Here is a 24555-nt window from a genome sequence, read left to right as displayed (position 1 = left end):
AAACTTCCTAATTAAACAACACATACTCACACACACCCAAATGGAAAGCAAATGCTTTTGCTTCAAAGTTCTATATATGGCACCATCCTCGATCCAAGTCTCAGAAGTATCTTAAAGAAATGCAATTATGCATAAACCTGTCCATAAAGATGAGTTACATGCACGTATGTGTGTCCAAAAAACAAATGTGCATTTGCGAAATTTTTTATGTCTCCGCAGTCTGCACGATCCTTGATAGATAGATCGCTAGGCCAGCTCCCGCGATACATATAACTAGTAAGTACGAAACGTGACTCCCTAGCTATCGCTGTTAGCGCGCCCCACCTAGCCAACCCGACCATAAAACTCAGGTGCTATAGTGGGAGGGGTGGGGGCTTTTATCCATAGTCCATCATCCCCCTACGGCGTGCGAGCCCGGCGTAGCCCGCAGCAGGTTCTAGTGCCCGGCGTAGCCCGCAGCATGTCTCAGCACACGAGAGGCGCAAGGGAAATCGCGCAGCGGAAATGCGTGGCCGGGTGGGTTCGAACCCGGGACCTCGGCTCTGGTACCATGTTAGCGCGCCCCACCTAATCAACCCGACCATAAAACCCAAGTGTTATAGTGGGAGGGGTGGGGGCTTTTATCCATAGTCCATCAATCGTCTCGCCGTTTGTCTTGCTTCCTAGCTGCCACGGTGCCACCGGCATCGACCGACGACCTCCTAGAAGGCTAGAACCACCCTCGCTCTAACGGCACTCATTTCTCTTCCTCGAACCCTCGCAGGAGTTCGTGGAGCTTGATGGAAATGGAGGTCAATGTTTGTGCAAGATCGAGATTAGTAATTGTAATTCGACAGATTTTGGCTTTTAAATTTGTTGATTGACAGGTATGTAGCGATTGTCTTTTTAAGCAAATAATAATTAAACGATAAGTTGTGTGGCGTATTGAATCGGCCCATTTTGGTTCAAGTGTAAAAGAATAAAATATAGAAGGGTATAAGGGGGACCAAAAAACTGTGCCTTTCCTGCACCAGCTAATATCTCAGGTTGGAATTTCAAATGCCACTTCAGCATAGGGCATAGGCTGCCTACTGGATGGCCATGCCAGCCAAAACTTATACAAGACCTCACATGGAATCGCACCTGAAAATAGAAATCAATTAGTTACCAGAAGAAAATGTGTAGGCACAATTAAACACCCCAAGGGTTCCTACAAAGCAGTTGAAGAAAATTATGCATCCAAGGAAAGAATGAAAGAAAGTTTTATCCCCGGGTAGTATACTTCAGTTCATCAATCTGATAGCCACGCAGAAAAAAAGGGTCGACATCCATGCAAATGAAGTAACTCGATCGACACTATTTACAAATTTATTACAACATGACGAGATGGACTGTAAAAGAGAAACATCATCAAATTCACGTTCCATCTCATCATGGAAGAAATTGAAAAAGGAAAAAAAACAAGAGATTTGTGGCCCGTAAGGTTTCATCTTTCATCCCTACTAGCTTTTTCCAGCCACACAACTACGGGCACTAATGCTTGCGTCGATCAGGCGTCAGCCTCGCTTCCCCTTGGCAATGGCATGGCCTCTTGGCGAGCTGGCCACCTCGTTCGCGCCCCAGCTGCTGCCGTTCTTGGTGTGTGGCGGCTGCGAGACGAGCTTCTTTTTCTCCATGGACCTCCTCAGGCCGGCCCGGCGCGCGTCCTCGCCGCCGGCGCCGTCGTAGCATTCGTTGCCCATGGTGGGGAGGACGTACCACCAAATGGAGGTGAGGCAGATGGCGAACACCCGCCCGAACACGGCCAGGCTCACCAGCGTGAGCACGATGACGGCCGGCCAGTAGCGGGACGGCCGCCGCACCCTCGTCCCCCACGAGAAGGACGCCCTCCTCGCCGGCACCTTGGTGGTGATGGCCTTCTTGCCTCCTTCTTCCCTCCCCCTAGGGCTGGCCGGGTCCAGCGGGCTGGTGGGCGAAGCAGGAGCCGGTAGTGGCAACGGTGGCGCCGCGGCCTTCGGTTTCTTGGCGGCGGCGGCGGCGGCGCCATGCTTGAGCTGCTCGTCATCGTCGGGGAGCTTCACGACGACGGGCGTCCAGCCGCCGTTGGACTGGACGAAGCGGACCAAGACGAGGCCGGTGTCGGAGCCGACGCGGCGGAGGATCCTGGCCCGCCGGGTCTCGAGCTCGGCGAGCACGACGGAGAACCGGTCCAACCCGCGCCCCGCGTAGGGGTTGACCTTGCCGCCGGGCTTCCTCCTCCCCCTGGGCGATCGCGATCCGCCGCAGCTGATGTCCTCGGGGCCCTCGTCGACGTGCTTGAAGCTGCCCGTGCCGCACTCGCAGAAGAACATGGTGGGGTTGACTGACCGGGCCGATTATTGTTTCTTGCTCTGCGCGCCTGATGGGGTGTTGTGCTTAATTATAAAGGGAATGCTTGGTTGGTGCTTGGTGGTGTGTTGGCTAAAATTAAATTGCTTCGTCGATCGCAGGTCAAGTAGAAGCTTCTTCTGATCATGACTTTGTAATAATTGCGCCGTGGCCTTGATGTCATGCTGTATGAATTATATTGAAGTGTCTACTACTCCTACTAGAAGAAGACCGCTAGGCCATGACTGTACTTGGATGTAGATCTGTGAGATAGCTCCTATCCGGGATCAGATAAGTGAATGATTCAGCATCTCTACTAGTGTAGAAATAAGATAATAAGAAAAGAGAAGGGAAGAAGTATACTTTCATTTCTCGAAATTTGTTATTTTAATTTCCTAATTGACCAAAATAAGACTATTCCGTCAAGACATAGACGACGCTAATAAGACGGCACATATAACCATTCCCATAAAACATAATCCTTCTACACATAGTGTATATCGTGCATAGCCAGTCTCATATACATAGAAAAACCAAAGCGACCCATAATTTGGAACAGAGAAAATACATGCCTGTAAGATTTAACGTCTCTTCATCGTCAACCTCCAAATCTCCAATAGCGCATCCTCTTTCTTCCTCATGCATAGGCGATCTTTTTATGGTCCCTGTTAAAGCTGTAACAGAGAAGATCCGTCAATTAAATCACTCACTTCATATATAGGTGTGGAAGAATATAACAAGGCACATTTAAGGATACAAGACCTTACACAATAATTAATCAAATAGTAAATATGTTAATAATTAGATCGATTTCATGGTGCTTTCACATTAGATTTGTGAGACCTATATCCACCTAGTTTGAGTCTTCATCACAACTTATTATCATTCTTCGGATCAACAAAGTAAAGTGACAATTGTGCCATCTAGGTTGCTCATAGTTATAGGGTAATAGGAAGGACTATAAACTAAGCATCCTTTTGAAGTGGATATATCAGTAATTTAAAAAAATAAAACTTTTTCAGATAAAGGAATATCCCAGCCTCTATCCCTCACAAGTGACAGTCTACGGCCAAAAGAACAAGAGGTGAAGTACGCAGACTGCTTAGCACACAACTTAACAAAATGAAAACTCCAGCCACACCAACTATGGGTGTGTTTAGATGTGTAAAAAGAGTGTAAAAAGTGGATGCGAAAAGTCACATCAGTCACTGTAGCGTACTGTAGCACGTTTCGTTTGTTTGTGGCAAATATTGTCCTATCATGACCTAACTAGGCTCAAAAGATTCGTCTCGCAACGTACATCAAAACTATGTAATTAGTTTTTTTATTTAACTACATTTAGTACTCCATGCATGAGTCATTTGCTATATTTAATGTTTTGATGTGATGGAGATGTGATGGAAAGTTTGGAGTTTGGGGGGAAGTTTTTGGGAACTAAACACAGCCTATATATCGATTGTAGCAGCTACCACTGCAAGCGTCCTCTGGACTTTTTTAATTCTTCTTTTATTGTCTTTTGCGTCTCTCGATTAGATATTTGGAGTCTAAGTACTCGTATAAGCTTCTGACTTTACTGCCAGATGTGTTTCTTTGTGGTTGTAGACATTCACATGTGAATATTCAAGACCGGAATTTTTCTTTAATCTAAAAAAAACCACTGCAAGCGTCCTCTGAAATTCCAGCCTCCCTTTGCACTGAAGTCCAGCATCACACATTCAAGAAGCTGGCATTTCTTCTTTAGAAAAACAAAATTAAGTGCACTCCCACCCTCCCCCGATACCTATGCGAAGATAAGTGTGAATGGAATAACTTTTTTTTTGTTTAGATGAACATGTCATGTCAATCGAGCATTCGGTTGGTCGTAGCGCATATATAATTAGCGCTTAACACGCCGAATTTCCATATTTATTTATTTATTTATTTCTATGTTCAACTCTGGCTGCCTCACTGCTCAGCACTTCTGAATGAGAATTCATCGTGCGCACCGACGGATTGACTGTTTCAACCCCGAGTCCCAGACCTTAACGAAACGTCCTTGTCGCTCACACGATCAGACTTCAAGGTTGTGAGAGCCGCGAGTCTAGAGTGGTGCACAAAGAAACAAGAGTCAGACGCAGAGAGGCCGATTATTCGGCAGGCTGCAGATCTTGAATGGATGAGCTAAGACCGTAAAGACGTCATGGGTTCTATCAGTGGAGTTTGGAAATCACGTGTTCGGCTGGCTGTGACTAGTGCTGATTTATTGTGAGAGAAAAATACTACTAACTAGCTAGTGACTGGTGCTGATTCGGTATAAGAGAAAAGCACTGCTGGCTGGTTGGCTGACAAGCCAGCAGAACAGAGTGTATATGAATGGTTATACGCTGAACGACTTTGCTGGCCACATATAAAGGAATTCTTGATTTGCCAAGGGAGTTTCTCTATAGTGAGGAGATTTGGAAATCATGTCATAAAAAAACGTCATTATATGACCGGAGATTTGCAAAGGGAGTTTTCCCCGTGAGAAGATATGGTTAGCTTAGAGCATCTCCAGCAGTTTGGCAAATCGAGTTGCCATCTTTGATTTTTGGCAAAAACATTAAAAATACTCCTCCAACAGTTTGGCAAAAGACTTGGCAATTTTTGACAATTTGGGAAAAACCAGCCTCCAGCGCGTAAATATACGCGCGCGGCGCCCGGTTGGCATCGTGGTTTCTAGTCAGGTGGGAGGGTGAAAAAAAAAATAAATAACAAAGAAGGGTTCCTGATTTAAGTTTTCAAGAGGTGGAAGGGCACAAATATAATTTTGTTTCTCTCTCAGGGTTCCTGATGTAAGTTAGATCTGAATTTGGCAAGTGAATTATGTCAAACTGTTGGAGATAAGCTCTTTTTTTACTTGGTATATCTTTTTAGAAGTTGGCAAAACACAAGATATGCCAAGTAAAATATGGCAAACTCTTGGAGATGCTCTTACTGTCTTCTAGCAGCGAAGAGAGCTGAGTTTTCTAGCGCTTATTTTTGTCCTCCAAGTAAAATATGGCAAACTCTTGGAGATGCTCTTACTGTCTTCTAGCAGCGAAGAGAGCTGAGTTTTCTAGCGCTCATTTTTGTCCATATTGTGTTTGTCTTACCTCGCATGTCAAAGCTTCTAGATGGACGCTTGTCAACCACGAAGTATGGAATTGAATGATTCGTTGGCAGATCATCACATGATCTTTTTGTACTATATAATATGATAATCACCTCGATTAAATCAAAGCACGTGAGTACAACGAGGGCTACAAGAATCTGCTATCAGTCGTCGTTCGTGACAAACTAATGATCCAACTACATATCTGTACAAAAGAGTTGAGATGCATACCATTTCTTGTAAATTAAAATGAATTTTGTACATACGATTCTTAATCTTTTAGCCTACAAACAGGAGATAGAGCAACAGCAACGAGTCCTAGTTACAGTGCCTTTCTCCACGTCTTTACATCTGGCACTTTCTCTACCAATCAGTTGAAGTATGTACGCCAAATAATCGACTTTAAGGATTAAATTGTATGTTTCTGAACAAACAAGTGGTGGAGAACCAGACCTTACATCTTGGATATCTTATTTCTTCATCAGAAAGCTCTCCTTGAGAACCTCAGCTGCAAATATTAGTAGTTCCACCATCTCCATGCCCGCGAAAGAAAGAGGGTCTACTTTCTCAGACTTTGATTTTGGTGAATCAGATGGATCACACAGAGCTTCATAGGTAATTGCATCTGATGAATCCCCGGACCAGCTTACAGGAAGAACCGTGCTAAGAGCTGTCTTCATAAGGTTTGCTTCAGTTATAAGACTGTTCAAAGCTTCAAAGGTACTCTCCAGAGAACCAGCGGATTTGACATCATCATTCGCCTGATAAGTTTGATTGTTAGCCTCAGATTAAGTAGTGTACTAGCATGTATCAACATAGTACTTAATAAAAGCTAGCAAGACATCCAAAAATCCTGACGAAGGACTGGCATCAGTGCCATAGCATCGGGAGCTTTTAAATTAACTTTTGAAGAAAAATATGGATTGATACAGTTCCTTGCCCAGTAATTGTATGGAAAGGTATGAACATGGTGCTGCCCTACATAAGTGTTTAAGAGCCCTTTACACTACAATCAAGTATTGTGGTACCTTCATTAAGATTTTTTTTTAAGAACAAAGATTACATGCATGGAAGTATGGCAACAAAACGCATAAAATGATCATAAGTGGTGTAGCTTGATCATAATTGCTAAATATGAGGTACCTGCATCTATCTTGCATCTACATTCTAACCCACCAATCTATATTTTTCTGCAAATGCATTTTGTTGACTAGGGAGTCAACTTCAATGGCTAAGACGAAGTGCATGAATATATTCTCTGAAGTATATCCATTTATCACTACATACAATCGTTGGCAGCAATTAACACATCTTTCTCTAAATAAAAGATAAGTACACTAAACCATTGGGATGGAACTGCAACTTTTGGGTTAGGAAAAAATTGAACACTCCATTCACACTAATCACACCTTACATATACAATATATACTCCATTCACTACTGCAATAGGTACTTGTGTGAGCTCAATTCATGAAGCCATATATAGGCCAACCCTAGATTTGTCAGACTTCAGAGTTGGGACTATAAACATGACACACTTGAAGAACCTACACTACTAAGACCTCAATTTATGTGCCCTTCAGTTTGAGAAACATGTGGGTGTCTGCTAGTCTGCTAGATAATGCCATTGACGGATGGAGTGGCTCTGGTACTCTCAAAATGGGTCTGTACAACCAGCAATTATATCTAAATATCATAGCAACACTTGGCTCAAAACTCAGCCAGCTTTGGCAAAATGATCTACATGAAAATGAGCAGATGGTCTCGCTAGGGGGGTGGTGGGGAGCACAAAGACCCATCTCCTCTAAGATCTGGGGAGCAATGACCTCAGCCCTAGTAGGAAATTTCTCAGAGTTGTCAGTTTGGCAAACCTGGCGACCTGACAAATAGATTTGACGCAGAGACAACTGAATGGTATGGGAATCCCAAGCTTTACTGATGGAGGATAAAGTGCAATGTGGTCAGATACAATGGAAGTGAAGAGAACTGATAACCACCAAGACCCAATAACAATGAGGTCGGACACAAAGAGGTGTCTATTCTCAGCGCTTACATGGGCCAACCCTACACATAGTGGACCTATATACATGCTAAACCACAGAATAAAGGACCATCTGTGTCAAAAATAAAGATAATTCATAATAGTAGGCCATTTGAATATGCAGATGCCATCAACATATGCAATTTGTAATCTAAAAAAAAAAACTATGCAGACCATGTAGTATCAAAGGTCTAGCACCACTGCGTAAACTTACCATTGGCTGATGCATACTTTTTGGAAATTACAAAGCAATAAGGAGAAATGCACTGGTGCTATTTGCAGCTACGTAACAACATGCAAGCCATACTCAGTCATACCTTTATGTCTTTTGTAAACTCTATGGATATGTCATGGAAAACTTCAGCATTATCTGCTTAATAATTTGGTTTATGCCATATTTGTGATTTATCTTAAAAATCACCTAGCATGGGGAAACAATCAGTTAAAACTGTACTCACAGCCAAATGCATGTTTTCACTTCCAGTCAGTGCTTCTTCCACACTTAATACAAGGATTGAGTAACAGTGCTCAAAGTGGACACTGATACATCAGAAACAGAAATGGATAGGCCAATTCTCGGGACTAAGAGGTATTGGCATCACCATCCTTCAAGTACCTCACCCGAGAACGTAATCGAGCAATTGTCCTTTCGAGGGAAGCTAGGGCAAGACAGTGACTTTTCAGTTTTCGTCTCAACCAATCTTCATCGTCAGAGAGGAGCCGATGATCTCGTGCCATCTCAAGATGATGTAAAATATGCCGAGCCAATGCGAGCTGCTCCTTGATGTTCCCAGTTTGCTTTTGGCTCCAAGATTGTAAGGCCCTGGTTAGCCGTTTCAGCTTGATAGAGATACGTTCAAGGCAACAGCAGGGCTGTACTGGTTCCTCCCAAGAGTGCAGAACCGCCTCATGAAACCCAGGTAAATTAGGCCAAAAACTCTCAAAGTGGAATCTCCTTTTGCCCAAAATTCCTTCTTTTAGACCCAAGATTAGGGGACAATGATCTGACATTTCTGTGGCTTGGCTTTGCAATAAGCTCTCAGGGTAAATATCTTCCCAATCATTAGTACACAGTACTCGATCCAGCTTGACTAGTGTGGGCGACTCTCGTTCATTCGACCAAGTATATCTCCTTCCTAATAGTGGAATTTCCTTAAGTTCCAAATCATTGACAAACCGGCGAAACCGTCCCATCATGGCTCTGTTAATATTGTCATTGTTCTTATCTTCAAAGCTATATATCATGTTAAAATCCCCTGCTAGCATCCAAGGTCCCGGACATCCTGCTCGGACCTCACGTAGCTCCTCCAGAAAGGAGATCTTATCAGCCAGGTTCAGAAAATACAAGAACTATATTTCGAAGCTAAAAACTGAAGATCATGTGGTCACGACACAGCAGGAAAAACATCAGATTCTCTTCGATTTTTTTGATGGAATTCTAGGTACAGCTGCAGAGAGAACAACCACCTTAAATCTTGAGGCTTTTCACAGAGCTGGCTTTGATCTTTCAGCACTTGATACACCTTTCTCTGAAACTGAAGTTTGGACAACAATCAGCTCATTACCAGCAGACAGGGCCCCAGGGCCAGATGGCTTCACTGGAAGATTCTACAAGTCTTGCTGGTCTATAATCAAAACTGATTTTATGGCAGCTCTTCTGACCTTGCAGCAGGGGGATGCAAGGAAGCTTGAACTTTTAAACTCAGCCTACCTCACCCTGATTCCCAAGAAAGCTGAAGCACTAGAAGCCAAAGACTATAGACCAATTAGTCTGGTACATAGTTTTGCTAAACTAGTCACAAAACTGATGGCCAACAGACTTGCTCCTCTCCTTGACAACATGGTGGCTTCTAATCAGAGCGCCTTCATAAAAGGCCGATGCATCCATGACAACTTCATGCTAGTCCAACAAACCATCAAGGTTCTTCATCGTCGCAAGGTGGCAAGTCTTTTCTTGAAATTGGATATTTCCAAAGCTTTTGATTCGGTTGCTTGGCCTTTTTTGCTGGAGATCCTATCTCATTTGGGGTTTGGGCCTTCTTGGTGCACACTTATTGCCAATCTCCTCAAGTCTGCCTCCACACAGATTATACTGAATGGTGAGCCGGGGGATTATATTTACCACCAGCGTGGTCTTAGGCAGGGAGATCCTCTCTCTCCCATGCTATTTATTCTCGTTATGGATGTTTTGAATAGTTTGTTTGCTCAGGCTGATTTGGAAGGTCTGCTGAAACCGCTGCAATCAACTGGACAGCGGCTCTCCCTCTATGCAGATGATGTGGCTCTTTTTATTCACCCAGATGAAGCAGATCTCCAACTCACAAAATCTCTACTGGAAGTTTTTGGTAATGCTTCAGGCTTACACACCAATCTCCATAAGAGTAATGTGATTCCCATCAAATGTGATAGAGATATTATTGAAGTGGTCAGTGGTACTCTCCAATGCACTACGGCTTCTTTCCCTTCTGCCTATTTAGGACTGCCCATTTCGGATAAGAAACTGAGAAAAGGTGATCTGATGACATGGATTGAGCAAAAAATTGCCAACAAATTACCTGGATGGAAGGCTTCACTTATGAGTTTATCTGGTCGTGCTGTCATGGTACGTTTTGTTCTCTCGGCAGTCCCAATCTATTTACTGGTGGCACTGAAAGTTCCTAAGTGGTTCATTAAAGCCATCGATAAAATCAGAAGGAGCTTCTTATGGAAGGGACGAAAAGAGGTCAATGGTGGCTGTTGCTTGGTGGCTTGGGAGAAGGTCATGCGGCCACTCGAACTAGGAGGACTCGGTATCCATAACCTTGAGGTCATGGGATGGGCACTACAAATGAGGTGGCTTTGGATAGGAAAAACAAAACCTGATCGACCATGGGCTGGCCTGGAAATCCCGGTACACTCGAACACCTCGGCCATGTTTGCCATCTCGGTTGTAACCAATGTCGGTAATGGTAAGAATACATTATTCTGGTCTGACCATTGGCTTCTTGGAGAGAACTTGGAGAAATTGGCACCCAATGTTGTCAAATGTGTTCCCCCCAAAATAAGAAGAACAAGGACTGTGGCTGATGCCCTCCTCAATCTAACTTGGGTTTCTGACATAAAAGGGGCACTTGGTTGGCTTGGGCTAGTTGAATATCTGCAGCTATGGGATCTAGTTTCAGATTTTACACTTAATGATTTGGAGGATGTTCACCACTGGAAGTTGGAATCCTCAGGTTCCTTCTCTACTAAATCAGCCTACCGAGCCTTCTTCTTTGATTCCATTACATTTGAACCTTGGAAGCGTTTGTGGAAATCTTGGGCTCCCGGAAAATGCAAAACTTTTATTTGGCTAGCAATCCGGAATCGCTGTTGGACAGCTGACCGGTTACAAAAAAGAGGTCTCCCTCACCCGGATCACTGCCCCCTCTGTGATCAAGAGGAGGAAACAGTACAACACATCCTCACGACATGTGTTTTTGCTAGACAATTCTGGTTTGCTGTCTTGCAGCCCTTGAATTTGGTCGCACTAGTCCCTAGCCGAAGAACCGTTTCTTTGGCTGATTGGTGGTTGAGAGCTTGGAGGAAAGTCCCTAAACAGCACAAAAAAGGTTTCAATTCACTAGTCATGCTAGGTGCTTGGATCATTTGGAAACACCGTAATGCATGTGTCTTTGATGGACTAGCTCCCTGCCTCCAAGTTGCTTTGCAAGCCTATAAGGATGAATTGCAGCTTTGGATAGCTGCAGGAGCTAAGGGGCTCAAGGCCCTGCGTGTACAACAGATAGAGTGAAGACGCCATTAGGGTGTTTTGGTCAGGTCCTACCTCTCTACTTTTTTTTCTGTAAATCTTTTAGGATTCTTGCTCAACCGTCGCCCATTCTGGCCCAAGGTGGGTGATCGGTGATGTAAATTGGCCACTCTCTTCTTCTTAATACAAAGATGCGCAGCTCTCCTGCGTGTTAGAGAAAAAAAAAATTCTCGGGACTGGCCGTATCACAAGTATCACAGTACGAGAGATGAATGCAAACTTCCAAACTTGAGGTAGTTAATTTTTTCCTTGCATAAAAGAAAATGAACCGCAGAACCATTCACAATATTATGCATTATATTAATCATGCATTGTTTTTCAAAACTTCTCATAATAAAAAACTACATCTGTCAGTTCAAAGAGCATACCTTCAAAAGCACAATATGCAGTCTATGCACTGAAGAAGTGAGGCGTTCCACAGTACCAACACCTTCAAGAAGTGTGGCATTTTCAACTCTTAATCTGCAATAGTCACACGAAATAAAAAAAAATCAATGCCGAAATACATATTGCTTGAATAGAGAAGCTAGGATATTACAATACTACCCATGACTATTATACCCTTAACATCTGTTACTAGTTTATGGGCTGTTAGATTTGAGGAACCACCTCAGCCTAGATGAGGTAGTCAATCATGAGTTGATCCTGTGAAATTTGGTGGATAAACCCATTCCTCATTATTAAGCTAACCATTCCACAAACCAACCAAAAAAGTGAGTGAGAAGATGATGCATCACCCCATTCCTCAAACCAAACATCCCCTTAAATCCTTAATTTTCCATCACATATTAATAATCAAAGAGAAACAAAAAACAGAAAATAAGTTTTTTTTACCAGTGTTAATCCCTTTTAATTTCTGGTAACATTTTGCGATGCATCTACATGTTCCAATCATTTTACATTTAACTGTAATAGTTTCAGTCTAAAGCTTTTAACATATTAAGGGGAGAATGTTGGAGTTGCAGCTGCAAGAGAATGAGCAATGGGAAGAACAGGGGAAGCAATCCTCATGTTGAAAACAGGCATTTAGGAAAAACTCTTTGTCCTTGGTTCGAATAAGAAGCAACATCTTCCGACGTAATCAATTTTTTAATCTTGAACTAACAAATCCAGCTGTTTGAAAATTATACAAGAGCATTTCTCTAACACTGCGTTTGGATGTGGATATTGGGTCTTAGAATTCAGAATTGGTACTGACTAACTTCAAATACGGTTGTTTGGATGGTTCAGAATTCAGATTTAGAAATCAACCCCAATGCCAATCGGTATTCGCAGCACCTGCGGGCTGCGGCCCCTTGCCCTCAATACCGAGCCCTGCCCTTCCATATTATGATGAATTGACCTCCGCCCAACCTCTTGCTGCCCCCCCCCCCCCCCTTTTTCCTTCCTTGCCGGCGCAGCTTGTGGCCAGCACCCCCTCCCCTTCTTCCTCACAATTGTGTCCGCACCCCTTCCTCCTTCCTCGCTGGGGCAGCTTGCGGCCAGCGCCCCCTCCCCTTCTTTCTTCCTCACGGTCGTGACCCCTCCTCTCCTTGCGCCCCCCCCCCCTCTCTGACGGCCAGTGCCCCCTCCCCTCCTTCCTCAAGGCCGCAGCTCCTCCTCTTCCTCGCAGGCGCAGTTTCTCCTCTTCTTCCTTGCGAGCAGGATCTTGACGGGACGCCTCCAGCCAGAACAAATGTCAATCCCATGCTTCTATACATCCAAACATGAATCCAATTTGGCTTCTTTCCAGGATTCCAAAAGCCAATTCTATGGTCATCCAAACAACAGAACTTGAATCGTGGCCCATTTCAATACCATGGTTGATTTTGTATTAAACCCAATTTGTTGGTGTATATGTGAGCCCATGTATAGAGGCTCATGTATAGAATCTATATATCCCACCCTTCTAGGGTTTGGAGGAATACAATCTATTATTCCCTCCTACATGGTATTTCCTTTACCTGTCTTTCCTTTCCCTGCAGGTTTTCCCGGCACACCGGCACCGCTTCCGGTGATCCCTGTTGCGCCACGCGCGGCCCCGGTGCCCGCGGTCGCGCCACGCGCGGACCTCCGGTCGTGCGGCGCGCGGACCCGGTGTCTCCTGCTGCGCCACGCGCGGCCCCGGTGCCTCCCCCTGCACCTGCGCAGTACGCTCAGCCGGTGCAGGTGTACCAGCGTCGTCCGGCGCCGACTCCGGCGCCGCCGCGGTACGCTCAGCCGGTGCAGGTGTACCGGCGTCGTTCGGCGCCGACACCGGCGCCGACTCTGGCTCCGGACGCTCCTCCGACGCCTACACCGGAGTCGTCGCCACCGCCATCTACACCGGAGCCGCCTCCGCCGACTCGCTCTCGAGCCGAGCCGAGCCGGAGGTGTACCACCCGCCAGTCGTCCATCGGGATCCTCGGCATATCCATCCCATGGTGACTCGGCGGATGGCGTCTCAGGCCGCGACTCTCTCCGCCACCGAGGGAGAGCCGCGGGTCTCTCCGGTGCCCTCCTCTGTCCGCGACGCCTTGGCGGATCCTCACTGGCGTCGCGCGATGGAAGAGGAGTACACGGCTCTTCTCGCCAACCAGACGTGGGACCTTGTGCCGCGTCCATCTGGTTGCAATGTGGTGGCTGGCAAGTGGATCTGGACGCATAAGCGTCGGGCTGACGGCACACTGGAGCGCTACAAGGCTCGCTGGGTTCTCCGGGGGTTCACCCAGCGGCCTAGTGTGGACTATGATGAGACCTTCAGTCCAGTGGTGAAGCCTGCTACTGTGCGCACGGTCCTCTCGCTCGCGCTCTCACGCTCTTGGCCTGTGCACCAGCTTGGATGTGAAGAATGCCTTTCTTCATGGCACTTTGTCAGATGCAGTCTTGCTCTCAGCCGGCGGGATTTGTGGACTCCAGTCGTCCGGACATGGTCTGCAGGCTCAACAAGTCCCTCTATGGTCTGAAGCAGGTTGTATGAACAATAAATGGTAAATGGTAAAGCCATTAAAAATACAGGTTGTATGAAAGTAGAACGATATATCTCTGTCACAAACCTTGCAATATCCACTGAGTGCTCTTTGCAAACTATATGATCATTTCCATCAGAGCTCCCATGCCCAACATTACTGCTTCTCATCCAGTGTCTTAAGGACGTCCTCTTCAGCATAGTTTTCAACATCCCTTGTTGGTCATGCCCAGTAATGGCTTTTGATGAATCACCAGGACCATGACCTTCCTTCACAGCAGAGCTGCTGAGCACAAAAGATAGTAGAATTATAATAATAGCATTTAAATTTGGGCCACAGAAATTATATTAAATATTTACATGTTAGCTTCTGATGCCAACATATGTGCCTCGCCTCTACCAGACATTAAACTGGACACAAGAATAGTTCTGGCATGATCAACAGTCCATCTCAACTACAGGAACTACAGCAATCAACCATTTGATGCAAATGAATATGGTTTACATTTTTTTTCATCCAAGAGTCTGTTTTTAGTATGTTAATTTCTACAAGGGCCCTTCATAAACACCAAGCCTTTTTATAATGATAATGTCGTGGTTATGTTACCCCCAATAAAAAAATAGTTTATTATGATTACTTACTGCAGAAATACTTACCCCTTCAACTGCAGATATTCTTCTTTAAGTTTTGCTAATTCCATCAGGACCTTCACCTTTTCATCTTTAACCTGTACAAAAAAGGTAAGTCAAGAGGCACATCCATCCAACATTACATGAGTGCCGATATGCAACAGATACTCACTACTGACAAACATGTGGAATACTTCAATCAAGGATGATACTATTGACAAACAACCAGTATGAGCAATGTAGTTAGTCTAGTTCAAAACATCATTGATGAATTTTCCCAAGAAAAGTCCAAATTCAAAAATAATTCACGTCATTTTTGTCCATATTTTAAAAAATAATCATTACTCTAGCTCAAAACATCATTGATGAATTTCCCCAAGAAAAGTCCAAATTCAAAAAAATTCGAGTCATTTTTGTCCATATTCTCGAAAATAATCATATGGTTCAGTTTTCCTTTTTCAACAGCTAGGAGAGAAGATATACAAAAAAAGTAATGGTATGAGCTATCAACTTTGTGGCAATGTAAGATGAGAACACGTCACACATACACAATTTAAAACACACATAACACTCAAAATTTGTACATTGTAGTTGAAAAGTAACGCCAAATAAAAAGTGTATAGGTACTACTTGAGATAACTTCTTCTGAAGATCCTCAATGACAATTTGGTCTTTCTGTTTTTCTAATAGGTATCTTTCTTGTTCCTGTGAGAATAGCATAAGCGCTTCCATCTGTAAACAGCACCACAATAATATAAGATTATTCAATCTAATGGGGGAAAAAATCTCACCAGAACTTCAAGAATAAAAATTGAAAAGTGTTAAGCAGGCCTATCACAAATCGATTCACGACGACGAAAAGCAAAAAGAATCACTGGAGTGGAGTGAAGCTGTACCTTCTCCTGTAAGGCTTGTGCAAGTGCTTTAGATTCATCAAATGATATGGAATTAGAATCGGCAGGAGAATCATTCTGCATCATATGCAACCAAAATGAACTATAATTATCTATCAGAAGAAGCATTTCTCAAAAAAAAAGCAAAGGAGAATACACTACATAAGATATATATCAGAACCCTGATCCCTCAATATTTTGAGCAGTTTCATATACTTTCAATCCTCGGAACACTAGTGAAATGTTTCCCAGAAAAGAGCTAAAAAAGATCCAAATCTTCATCCACTTTCTTTCTTCATGTGTCCATCATGTCAAGTCAGCTTATAACTTCCAAAGATGCAAACAACATATGCAAATGCTTTGTGAAAACTGATGTGGTAAAACTAACAGTTTGTTTAGTTAAACACAATTGCAGTAAAGGCATTCTGATTATACTACTTTCACAATGGGGTCCAAAACTTAAAATATTTAACGGAAGCCTTAAAAACATACATTTCTGTTGTTGTAGCAGCAACTATAGGATGAGCAGGAAGGGAAACAGGGAGTGTTTAGGCAGCAACTCTATTTTGGGACTGCAAGAGCTGAGAGGAGAGGAGAGGCTTGGTTCTTTTGAAACAAAAGGTTTACTTCTTTAGATTGCATATGGTACATATATATAGTGAAGACCTAACACTCCTACTTGCTATCCAAGACAGCTGCTAGACTTACTTGCTGGCTAAGGACCTGTTGACCAAGGACTTACCTTGTTGACTAAGGACTTACTTTGCTGACCAAGGGAAGAACAGGAAGCTAACTAATAGTAACCAAACTAGACTAATACTAGATAAGTAAGCTAATCACAAGCATTATTTCTAACAATTTGATCCACAAAATTTGAAATGTTTGCACCTTAATCCATCCATCAATTAAGTCCTAATGAACTGAACCAGCCTGACATGTAGATCCCACTGCACAAGTGGTGTTTTATGTTGACATAGTTTTCAGTTAATTTGGTTTGACTAGAAACATGTCTTAAAAGAAAATGTCATCACTTATCAGTTTTTACAGAGTTAGCATCTCATGATGCTAGACATCCTATTTCCATACATTTCGTCTGATTAGTGCAATACTGTGACGGTTTTGAATGTCACATTTAAAGTGATCTATTCAGATTTCTAGCATTTATTGACTGAAAGCTCACTATCAAGGGAACATTTGATTATGTCATATAGATTAATTTGTCAATGTCCTCAGAAAGTATGTTTCTGTAGCCTGTAATCATAGAAAGAGGCTCAGGTTAAATGTTCAGGGAAAGAAAGCAAACTGTTTACTAAACAAACCTTAGGGCTTGTGAAAGTGCTAGGACTGATATCTGTAGTAACATGCACATCTTTACAACTGCTGTCACAACATTGCATTACGTCACCAGGGTGTTCACTAACTTCAGTGTTGATGCAAATTTCACTTAGCTTATCTTGAATTTCTGCAACAAGTTTGATCAGCCGTGAGGATTCTTCTTCTAATGTTTTCATGATTTCAGCCCTTTGATATTTGTAGAACTTTTGAAGTTCTGACAATCCACTTCTCAGAAATCCATCATACAGCGCCTGCACTCTCAAATAAACTGTACAGATTAAAGAAGCCATGAGAAAGAACAATATAACACTTCACAATTGTACCTGTCTTTTCTCTAATATTCTTGCATTTCTTTGCAAATGCTGTTCAATTTCAAGGCCCTGCACAACCAAAGTTAATAGCTTCCAGCGAACAAAAAAATAAGAACTTGTCTTATCACTTCAAAGCTTATCTTACCATCCTTAGATTGCTTTGAAGCTTCGCCATTTTAGCTTTAAGTGACTCTTTCTCCTCTTCTAGAGATGCCTAGACAAAAAAAAAAGGTTAAATGCATTAAAGGGAAAATTGGCACTGCTCAACATGAAAATTTCTCAATAACAGAAAGTCATCAAAACTTTAAGAGCGGTATAGCAGTACTCGAGAACAAATTACTGATTAGAGTCTATCAATCATGTTGAATTACAGCAAGTACATGGCACAATTTGGTCAAAGAGGACACAAAAATCTGAATGGACTAGGACTTAGCTGGAGGACACATGGGAGGTTAAAACTAGATTTATGAGAATCATCAATAACACAACACAGGCAGTTTGCATCCATGTATGGAGCAGTATATCACATGAGAAGCTGGAATTCAGAGCACAACTGCATAAGTCCTGAAATAGCTGACAGCAAAGTTCCATCATTCCCTATCTTGTGCATTCCATAGGTTCCCAGAATAAGATTAAACAACAATGCAATATGATGTTTAGTGTCACAGATAATATGTGTCATGCAAGAAGAGTTAAAGAAATTAAAATAACACAACTGAACAAGAATTGATCTTTATAATGGATAAAGGGTTTAAGGTTTACAATGTACTTCAAAGTTGAGGTTCCACCATCAGAGCTAAAACTCCAATTATCAGCAGAATCATCTAGAAGGATCGAACACTTCTCTTCAAAAGTAATGTTTGAAGGACATTCACAGTCTCTGCAACGAAGGTCATAGAATTTTAAAATAACCTGAAAGAGAATCAAACATCACCTTCTGGCTAGAAAAAGGACCGAAAAAATAGCTATAAATTAGAAACTTACAACGGACAGTAAGGAATATAATAGAAAATAAACAACCATGTAGATGAATATATACAGCGTGGACACAGTAATTTAGGAGTTCTCAGAAACGTACCAAATTACCAATAAGGCAACAGATGCATATCAGCATATGCACTTCCAAAAAAAAAGAAATAAAATATAGTATATAGTTCAAACTTTGTCAAACTTTCCATAGGATCTATATTAGTTTTGTGCCAATAAAGGTACACAGGAACCCTCCCGCCCTACCTTAAAGTTAAAAAACACACAAAATCCAAGAATGCTGATCTTAGGACAACCAAAGTGATGAATGGTTGTAAATTGTACTCATTCCAGCCACAAATAGTGATGTCTTGGACGTCAACACAGTGTCAGACAGAAATTTGACAACAAGTTTCTACTATAATATATAGACACTAGTAATATAGTATGATTATGAACACTCTGTGCCAACTCTACTCATACCATTTGTACATGTTTCAATCATTATGTACACAAACTAATTGATGATCGAAATGTTGATATATTGATTGCTACCCATAACATTACTCTTTTGTGATTGGAGAGAGTAATTATTAACCATTAGGAACTTACAATACATTCTAGAGTTCCATCAATGCAGAATGATAGGTGACATTACACAAATTCCTATTGATCGTACTGGCAATTCATAAAATTACTTACTTTCATTGAAGATTCTGTCTCTGCCTTCAGTTCTGTCAATTTCCTCTGCAAGTCATCATTTAAGTGTTTCTGATCATCAATTGCAGATTGATATTCTCTCGTCCTGCCAATCAGTAACTATCACGATATTTGTACCCTTAGCTAAAAAACTAAGTGCCAAATACAGGATAAACTAGAAAAGACAGCAAATGAACCAAGAACCATCATGTTTTAGTTCAAAAAAGCTCAAAATGTCATGTTATCTATTCTTTTCAATAGAGTTCAGGTGTGTTTTGAGTACCATCCATTATTGATAGTGGCTACCAGACACTATAAACAATGAAGCCCGTAAAATCGAGAATATGTAATCAGCTACTGAAACAATACTAGTACATCAACCACCTGAGAACTCGGTGAAAGTAAAGATCAAAATATTGCCATCTTATAACATCCACAAAACCAGTTTGATTAAGGTCCTTGAGTCCATGCCACTAAGTTATAGAAACAATTGTCATATATAAGTGAACAGCTATGCGACAAACCTTTCCTCAAAGTCAGCAAACTTTTTCAAAACTGCTTCCTCCTGCTCTTTCGCTTTCTCACACTAGAAATTTCAAAGGAATAATATGTGATTCCCAAATTCCAACAGGAAACAGAATTCATGTACACAAAATTAATATTTGGCTTATTAAGTAAACTAGAAAGAACCTCCATTAATGAACTGTCCCGTTCAGAAAACGCTTGAGCAACACTGCACTGGAAAAACCTTACTTGCTTTTCAAGATCCTTGTTCTGCATTGTTGTTATAGGAAAGAAGAACATGCCAATAGTAAGCCAGAATATATATGCAAGGAGTCTCAAGCATAAACCTTTTTAATTGTTAATTTGCTAATTTAAAAAAAAACTTAATTTCTACATATGAAAATGATGTTTCTGCTATCTATCTCATTACACTTTACTAGTGCTAATTTCTACAAAAGAAAACAGAAGTATGTGCAACAGAGGTCCAAGCATCTCTATCTCAATCTGTACTATTATTTGGTCTCACTCCCTGAACCACATAGCTATGGTATACAAATAAAAAACGTGTAACTCCAGGCAGGTCCAAGCATAAGTATATCCTATCCTTCTACCAGTAGCCCATACTCATTATATCTCCATGTTTCCAATGAATGCATACACTAGAATAGTATCACTTGTTGCTTCAGAATCTTGCATCCCTAATGAAGAAACTATGCTTGTGCTCAGAAAGTGACATGAACCAGTAAGGAGAGCCTCCCAAGATCCAAGATGGAGAAAAATGGCATTCCACTGGGGCAACCTACTCACTCTATGGGGTAAAAATGGTATTTTGCAAACTACTTTGGGGAGGAAAATGAAACAAAAATGCTGGTGGGAGCCAAAGGTATGGTGATAAGTGAACTACGAGACCTTTCAGTGATCATAAAGAACTGTGTAATTTTATAAACTGCAATAATTAAAGGTGGATTCAGAGACATAGTACTGGAGCTGTGGTCTTTTATTGTCAGTTGACACTAAACTTGTTTTCTTTGTAATCACATGTCCACACCCCGTTACTCTTTGCCCATAGATAATGACAGAGGATCAGAACAAAATCAGAACATGCCAATGATGATTACTGCCAAAAGTTACAGTTTATACTAGACGAAACAGCCAGTTGTTTTTGGGTCAAAGTAGGAAACCTTTGATAGCTCAGCACCATGTAACTCAGCAAGCTGGCTCTGAAATTTAAGTACACCACAGAATGAGGAAAAAAAAAATAAAGGCGCCTTTAAACAATAATAAGGAGAGAGAAGTAGCACACCTTAACTCGATAGGCTTCAGCAAGCTCCTCTTGTAAATTTTGATTCTCTCTTAAGCAACCATTTAACTTCTTCTGGAGGTTCTCAACATCTTGTTCCAAAGTGGCTGTCCTGAAAAGTTACAACAAAAAAATTGCTTTCTGTGCACTACAGTAATAAAAGGGAACTGTTAAAATTAGATATGGAAGCACCTCTGAGAAAGCATTCGAGTTGCAACGGAAACATAACCAGGCCCAGCTTGTTGCATACATAATTGCTCAATATCTTTTCTGAGCTCATCACGTTCTGCAAGCAAAGTATCTATCAGCACATGCCTGTGCCACAAGAATATTGTAAAACGAAAAGACTCTTAACAACTAGTAAACATGAACAGTTTTCAGAGGGAGGGGGGGGCATCATTCGAAGGGGCAACAGTGCGTAGAAATTAGCCCTGGCTGGTTAAAAGTGCTAAGCATTTTCAACATGTTACCATGCCCCCCCAAAAATTGAGATCTAACACTTTACTCAAGGAAGTACATGTACAGCTATATCCCAAAAATAAGGTGAGCAATCTTATCAAAAGTTCATAGTTATATACTCATTGGAATTTGCAATGTAATGGAATGAACCAAGGACTTGGGCAGCTGTTTCATGCTATTTCAGAAATCATGTACATACTCACACGCATAACCAAGTAACTTGTAGTAAAACAAAGTCAAGTGGTTGAATTTCTCAGTGTGCCCTCCTATGATCTCACCTACTTAAATATGTCAAGGGGCATAATTTCACATTTTATAAAAGCAAAGGAACTCCAGTTGACTATCTGTTCTTTAATAGGTTGCAATCTTACTAAGCCTTGCTAAATGTAAAATGATTAAATGAGGCACCTAAATCAAACTATTTCAAACGGAAAATGACAGCACTGAAACTAATCTACAGGATGCCAAGTTGGTCTACAGAGAACTGATACAATAAACACCAAAAAAGCAGTATGATAGGACTGATTAGCAAAATAAATACAAAAGACAATCTTGTGTACCAAAGATGTGGGTGCATACCTCGCTGGAGTTCTTCAACTCGATGAGTTAACACTTCAACAAGATCCACTTTTTCATCCATTTCTACAGAAAAATAGAAAAAGGGGGTAATTTTTTGAATCACCAAAAGCATTTTGTATCCTAATTATTCAAAAAAAAGGGAAACTATTTTTAGCAAATTTATGAGGAACAGAAGCCAATTAGCAAAGGAATGATCAGGTCATTACCCACACAAGCTAACTAGGTTTCTTGACAAAAAAAAACAAATTAGTCCCACAAATAAGTTTAACTAGCAAGAACGCTTAGATTTGCAGTATATTCCAAGAAGGTATGATAGAACAATACTCCCTCCATATTGTAAAGGAAGTTGTTTTGAGTTTGTCTTAAGTCAAACATTTTAAACTTTGACTATAAATAAATTCTTTTGGGTTGAGTTTGAAAATATAAAAAGATAAAAGTAGATTCATCTTGAAATATAGTTTCGTAAAGTATATGTTGACTATATTTTATAAAAATTTTATAGTAAAAAGTTAGCGGTAAAAATTGTTTTTGGAGATCATGTCGATGTCCTAAACGACTTCCTTTACAATACGGAAGGAGTACTAGGTTCTTTTGAGAAGATGACTTCTGAAGGACAAGATCTCATAACATAATATGGTACCAGAAGCAACATGACTATGAAACTGGAGCTTCATATCCTACATTATCTTAATGGGGAAATGCCAGAGAGATGCAAATGAAAAGGAAAACAGAAATGACTAGCTAAGCACCACAAACAACTTCAAAAGCAATCATAATGACAGAGATTCAGAAGTCAGAACCTTAGGTTCAACAGGAAAAGATCATAGAACATGTTCTAAAAATTTGACCATTGTAACGATTACTGAAGGTATTCTAGCAGTACAAATCATCATACATACAAAAATCTGTTGGCACTAAAAGTAACCTTGCAATTCAAAAAATTCCATGTTCACTGCAATCAAGAAAAAAAAATTCCACTTGGACTAGGCCTAGACTACTTAATGAAGTATTATCAATGAAGGTTGATCGAGATCAGCAGCAACAAGTAGAATACAGAATTTACCATATTGTAGCCCTTCAACACGACGTATTAATACTTCCAAAGCATTCTGTTTTTCATCTTTTTCTGTTCAGGGCCATATAGATAAGTTAACAATGTATATAGTTATAGCAAGTATAACATAATTAAATAATGTACTCAAGTAAGAAACCAAATGATATGCCATTGCAAAAAGAAAGAAAGAAAGAAAGAAAATTGCTTCAATGTAATATTTTCCTTGAAAATGGCCCAGTCAGATTAAGTGGTGCAAAAGGTAACTAATACTAGGATGGTAGAGAATTTTGGAACTTAAAGGAAAATTTTCTGGTTCAATACACTAACAGTTTTTACTCTGACAAAAAGCAAGTGTGGAAGCTGGACTTATGGTCAATTATCCCCAGAAATTAAGGCAGGTTGCATTCACTGCTTCCGCTATATAACAGGATTATTTGAATTGTGGGAGGGAGGAGTTAAGTCTAAACCACAAATGTTACTAATTCTGGATTCAAATTTATAAACAAGTATGCAAGAGACATGACACGGATTTTTCTGCTCTATCAATAGTAATGTGCAGTGTCTTGTGTCGTTCATTCAAAAGAATCCTGACATGGATCATGTCAAGCCCCAACGTTTTTATTGTCTATTATTGTAGTCCACTCCAATGTGTGCTTGTACTTCTCACATACAAAAGTAGCTCCCAAACCATAATCAACGACAAACACATAATACCATGTGGTCTGAAGGAGCGCCGAAAGAATTTTGCTTTGACCACATGAGACAGTAGTAAATCCTAAACGCAAACATCCACCATAACACAACGAAGCAAGAGCGAAGAAACTGACACTAATACACTACCAATTACCAAGGCAACCTAGAACGCAAAACATGGCAACTAAATAATACCGAGGACCGGGGATTACCGAGCTGTAGCTCCTCGACCCGACGAAGCAGCGCGGAGGAATCTGCAGCTTCGTCCATTCCAGAGCCCACCCCACGGCCCTACTTGGTCGGGCGGGGGATTGGGACTCCAGAGCACGAATCCGCGACTAATTCGAGCACGGGCACACCTGAAAACAGCGGGGCGGGCAAAATCAACAAACTGAAAAACATGCAGGAATATTCGAGGTGCTTGAGAATCAGGGAAGCGCGGAACCGATCGAGGGTAGGGCTTACCAAACCAAGGGAGACCAGTAACTGGTTCCCGCAGGGGAGCCGAGGTGTGCGGGCTTTGGGGGCGGGGCGCGGGGGTGTGGCTAGGTAAGCAGGACGAGACGGACCGAGCTGTTTGATTCGCCGCTTCTGAAACCGACCGAGCCCCCAGCTGTACGCCTAGGCGGCTACCGACTAGGCGGCGATTTGCTGGGTGCTGACCACCGGGCCGGGCTCGGTCTGTTTCGAGAAAGGCTGTGTTTATGTTTAGTTCCGCGAAAAGTTTTTAAAATTTTTCATTGACATATATCACATCAAATTTTACGATACATGTATGGAGTATTAAATGTAGTTAAAAAATATAACTAATTACACAATTTGGTTGTAAATGACGAGACGAATCTTTTGAGACTAATTACTCCATGATTGGACAATAGTTGCCAAATAAAATCGAAACGTGCTACAATATTTTTTTCGCA

At 41.6% G+C, this 24555-nt stretch overlaps 2 protein-coding genes across 11 annotated transcripts; both read right to left on the bottom strand.

Moving 5' to 3' along the window:
- Positions 1-1289: 1289 nt before the first annotated feature.
- Positions 1290-2937, bottom strand: LOC120651952. Its single transcript, XM_039929601.1, has one exon. The coding sequence runs from the start codon at positions 2328-2330 to the stop codon at positions 1536-1538; it is 795 nt and encodes a 264-aa protein (XP_039785535.1). The 5' UTR covers positions 2331-2937; the 3' UTR covers positions 1290-1535.
- A 2724-nt stretch (positions 2938-5661) lies between these two features.
- LOC120651950 (paramyosin-like) lies at positions 5662-24263 on the bottom strand. 10 transcript variants are annotated; one of them, XM_039929593.1, is made up of 21 exons: positions 24101-24263; positions 23848-23994; positions 22952-23014; positions 21889-21951; positions 21043-21136; positions 20854-20962; positions 20732-20770; positions 19737-19820; positions 19571-19632; positions 19050-19152; positions 18144-18293; positions 17527-17595; positions 17394-17450; positions 17055-17321; positions 15739-15828; positions 15473-15574; positions 14870-14940; positions 14573-14623; positions 14301-14498; positions 11655-11748; positions 5662-6216 (listed from the first exon to the last, which is right to left on the bottom strand). In XM_039929593.1, exons 2-21 carry the CDS (start codon positions 23903-23905, stop codon positions 5926-5928), a joined length of 2115 nt encoding a protein of 704 aa, XP_039785527.1. In that variant the 5' UTR covers positions 23906-23994; positions 24101-24263; the 3' UTR covers positions 5662-5925. The 10 variants fall into 10 exon arrangements, 8 of the variants coding, with proteins under 8 accessions (XP_039785527.1, XP_039785528.1, XP_039785529.1 ...); XM_039929594.1 differs by having other exon boundaries at positions 14301-14495; XM_039929595.1 differs by having other exon boundaries at positions 15739-15813; positions 24101-24246.
- Positions 24264-24555: the final 292 nt, after the last annotated feature.

Source organism: Panicum virgatum, chromosome 9K, assembly GCF_016808335.1.
Source record: "Panicum virgatum strain AP13 chromosome 9K, P.virgatum_v5, whole genome shotgun sequence".
Lineage (NCBI taxonomy): Eukaryota > Viridiplantae > Streptophyta > Magnoliopsida > Poales > Poaceae > Panicum > Panicum virgatum.
The sequence above is the reverse complement of the archived record's forward strand: the minus strand, read 5'-3'. Positions and strand labels throughout refer to the sequence as shown.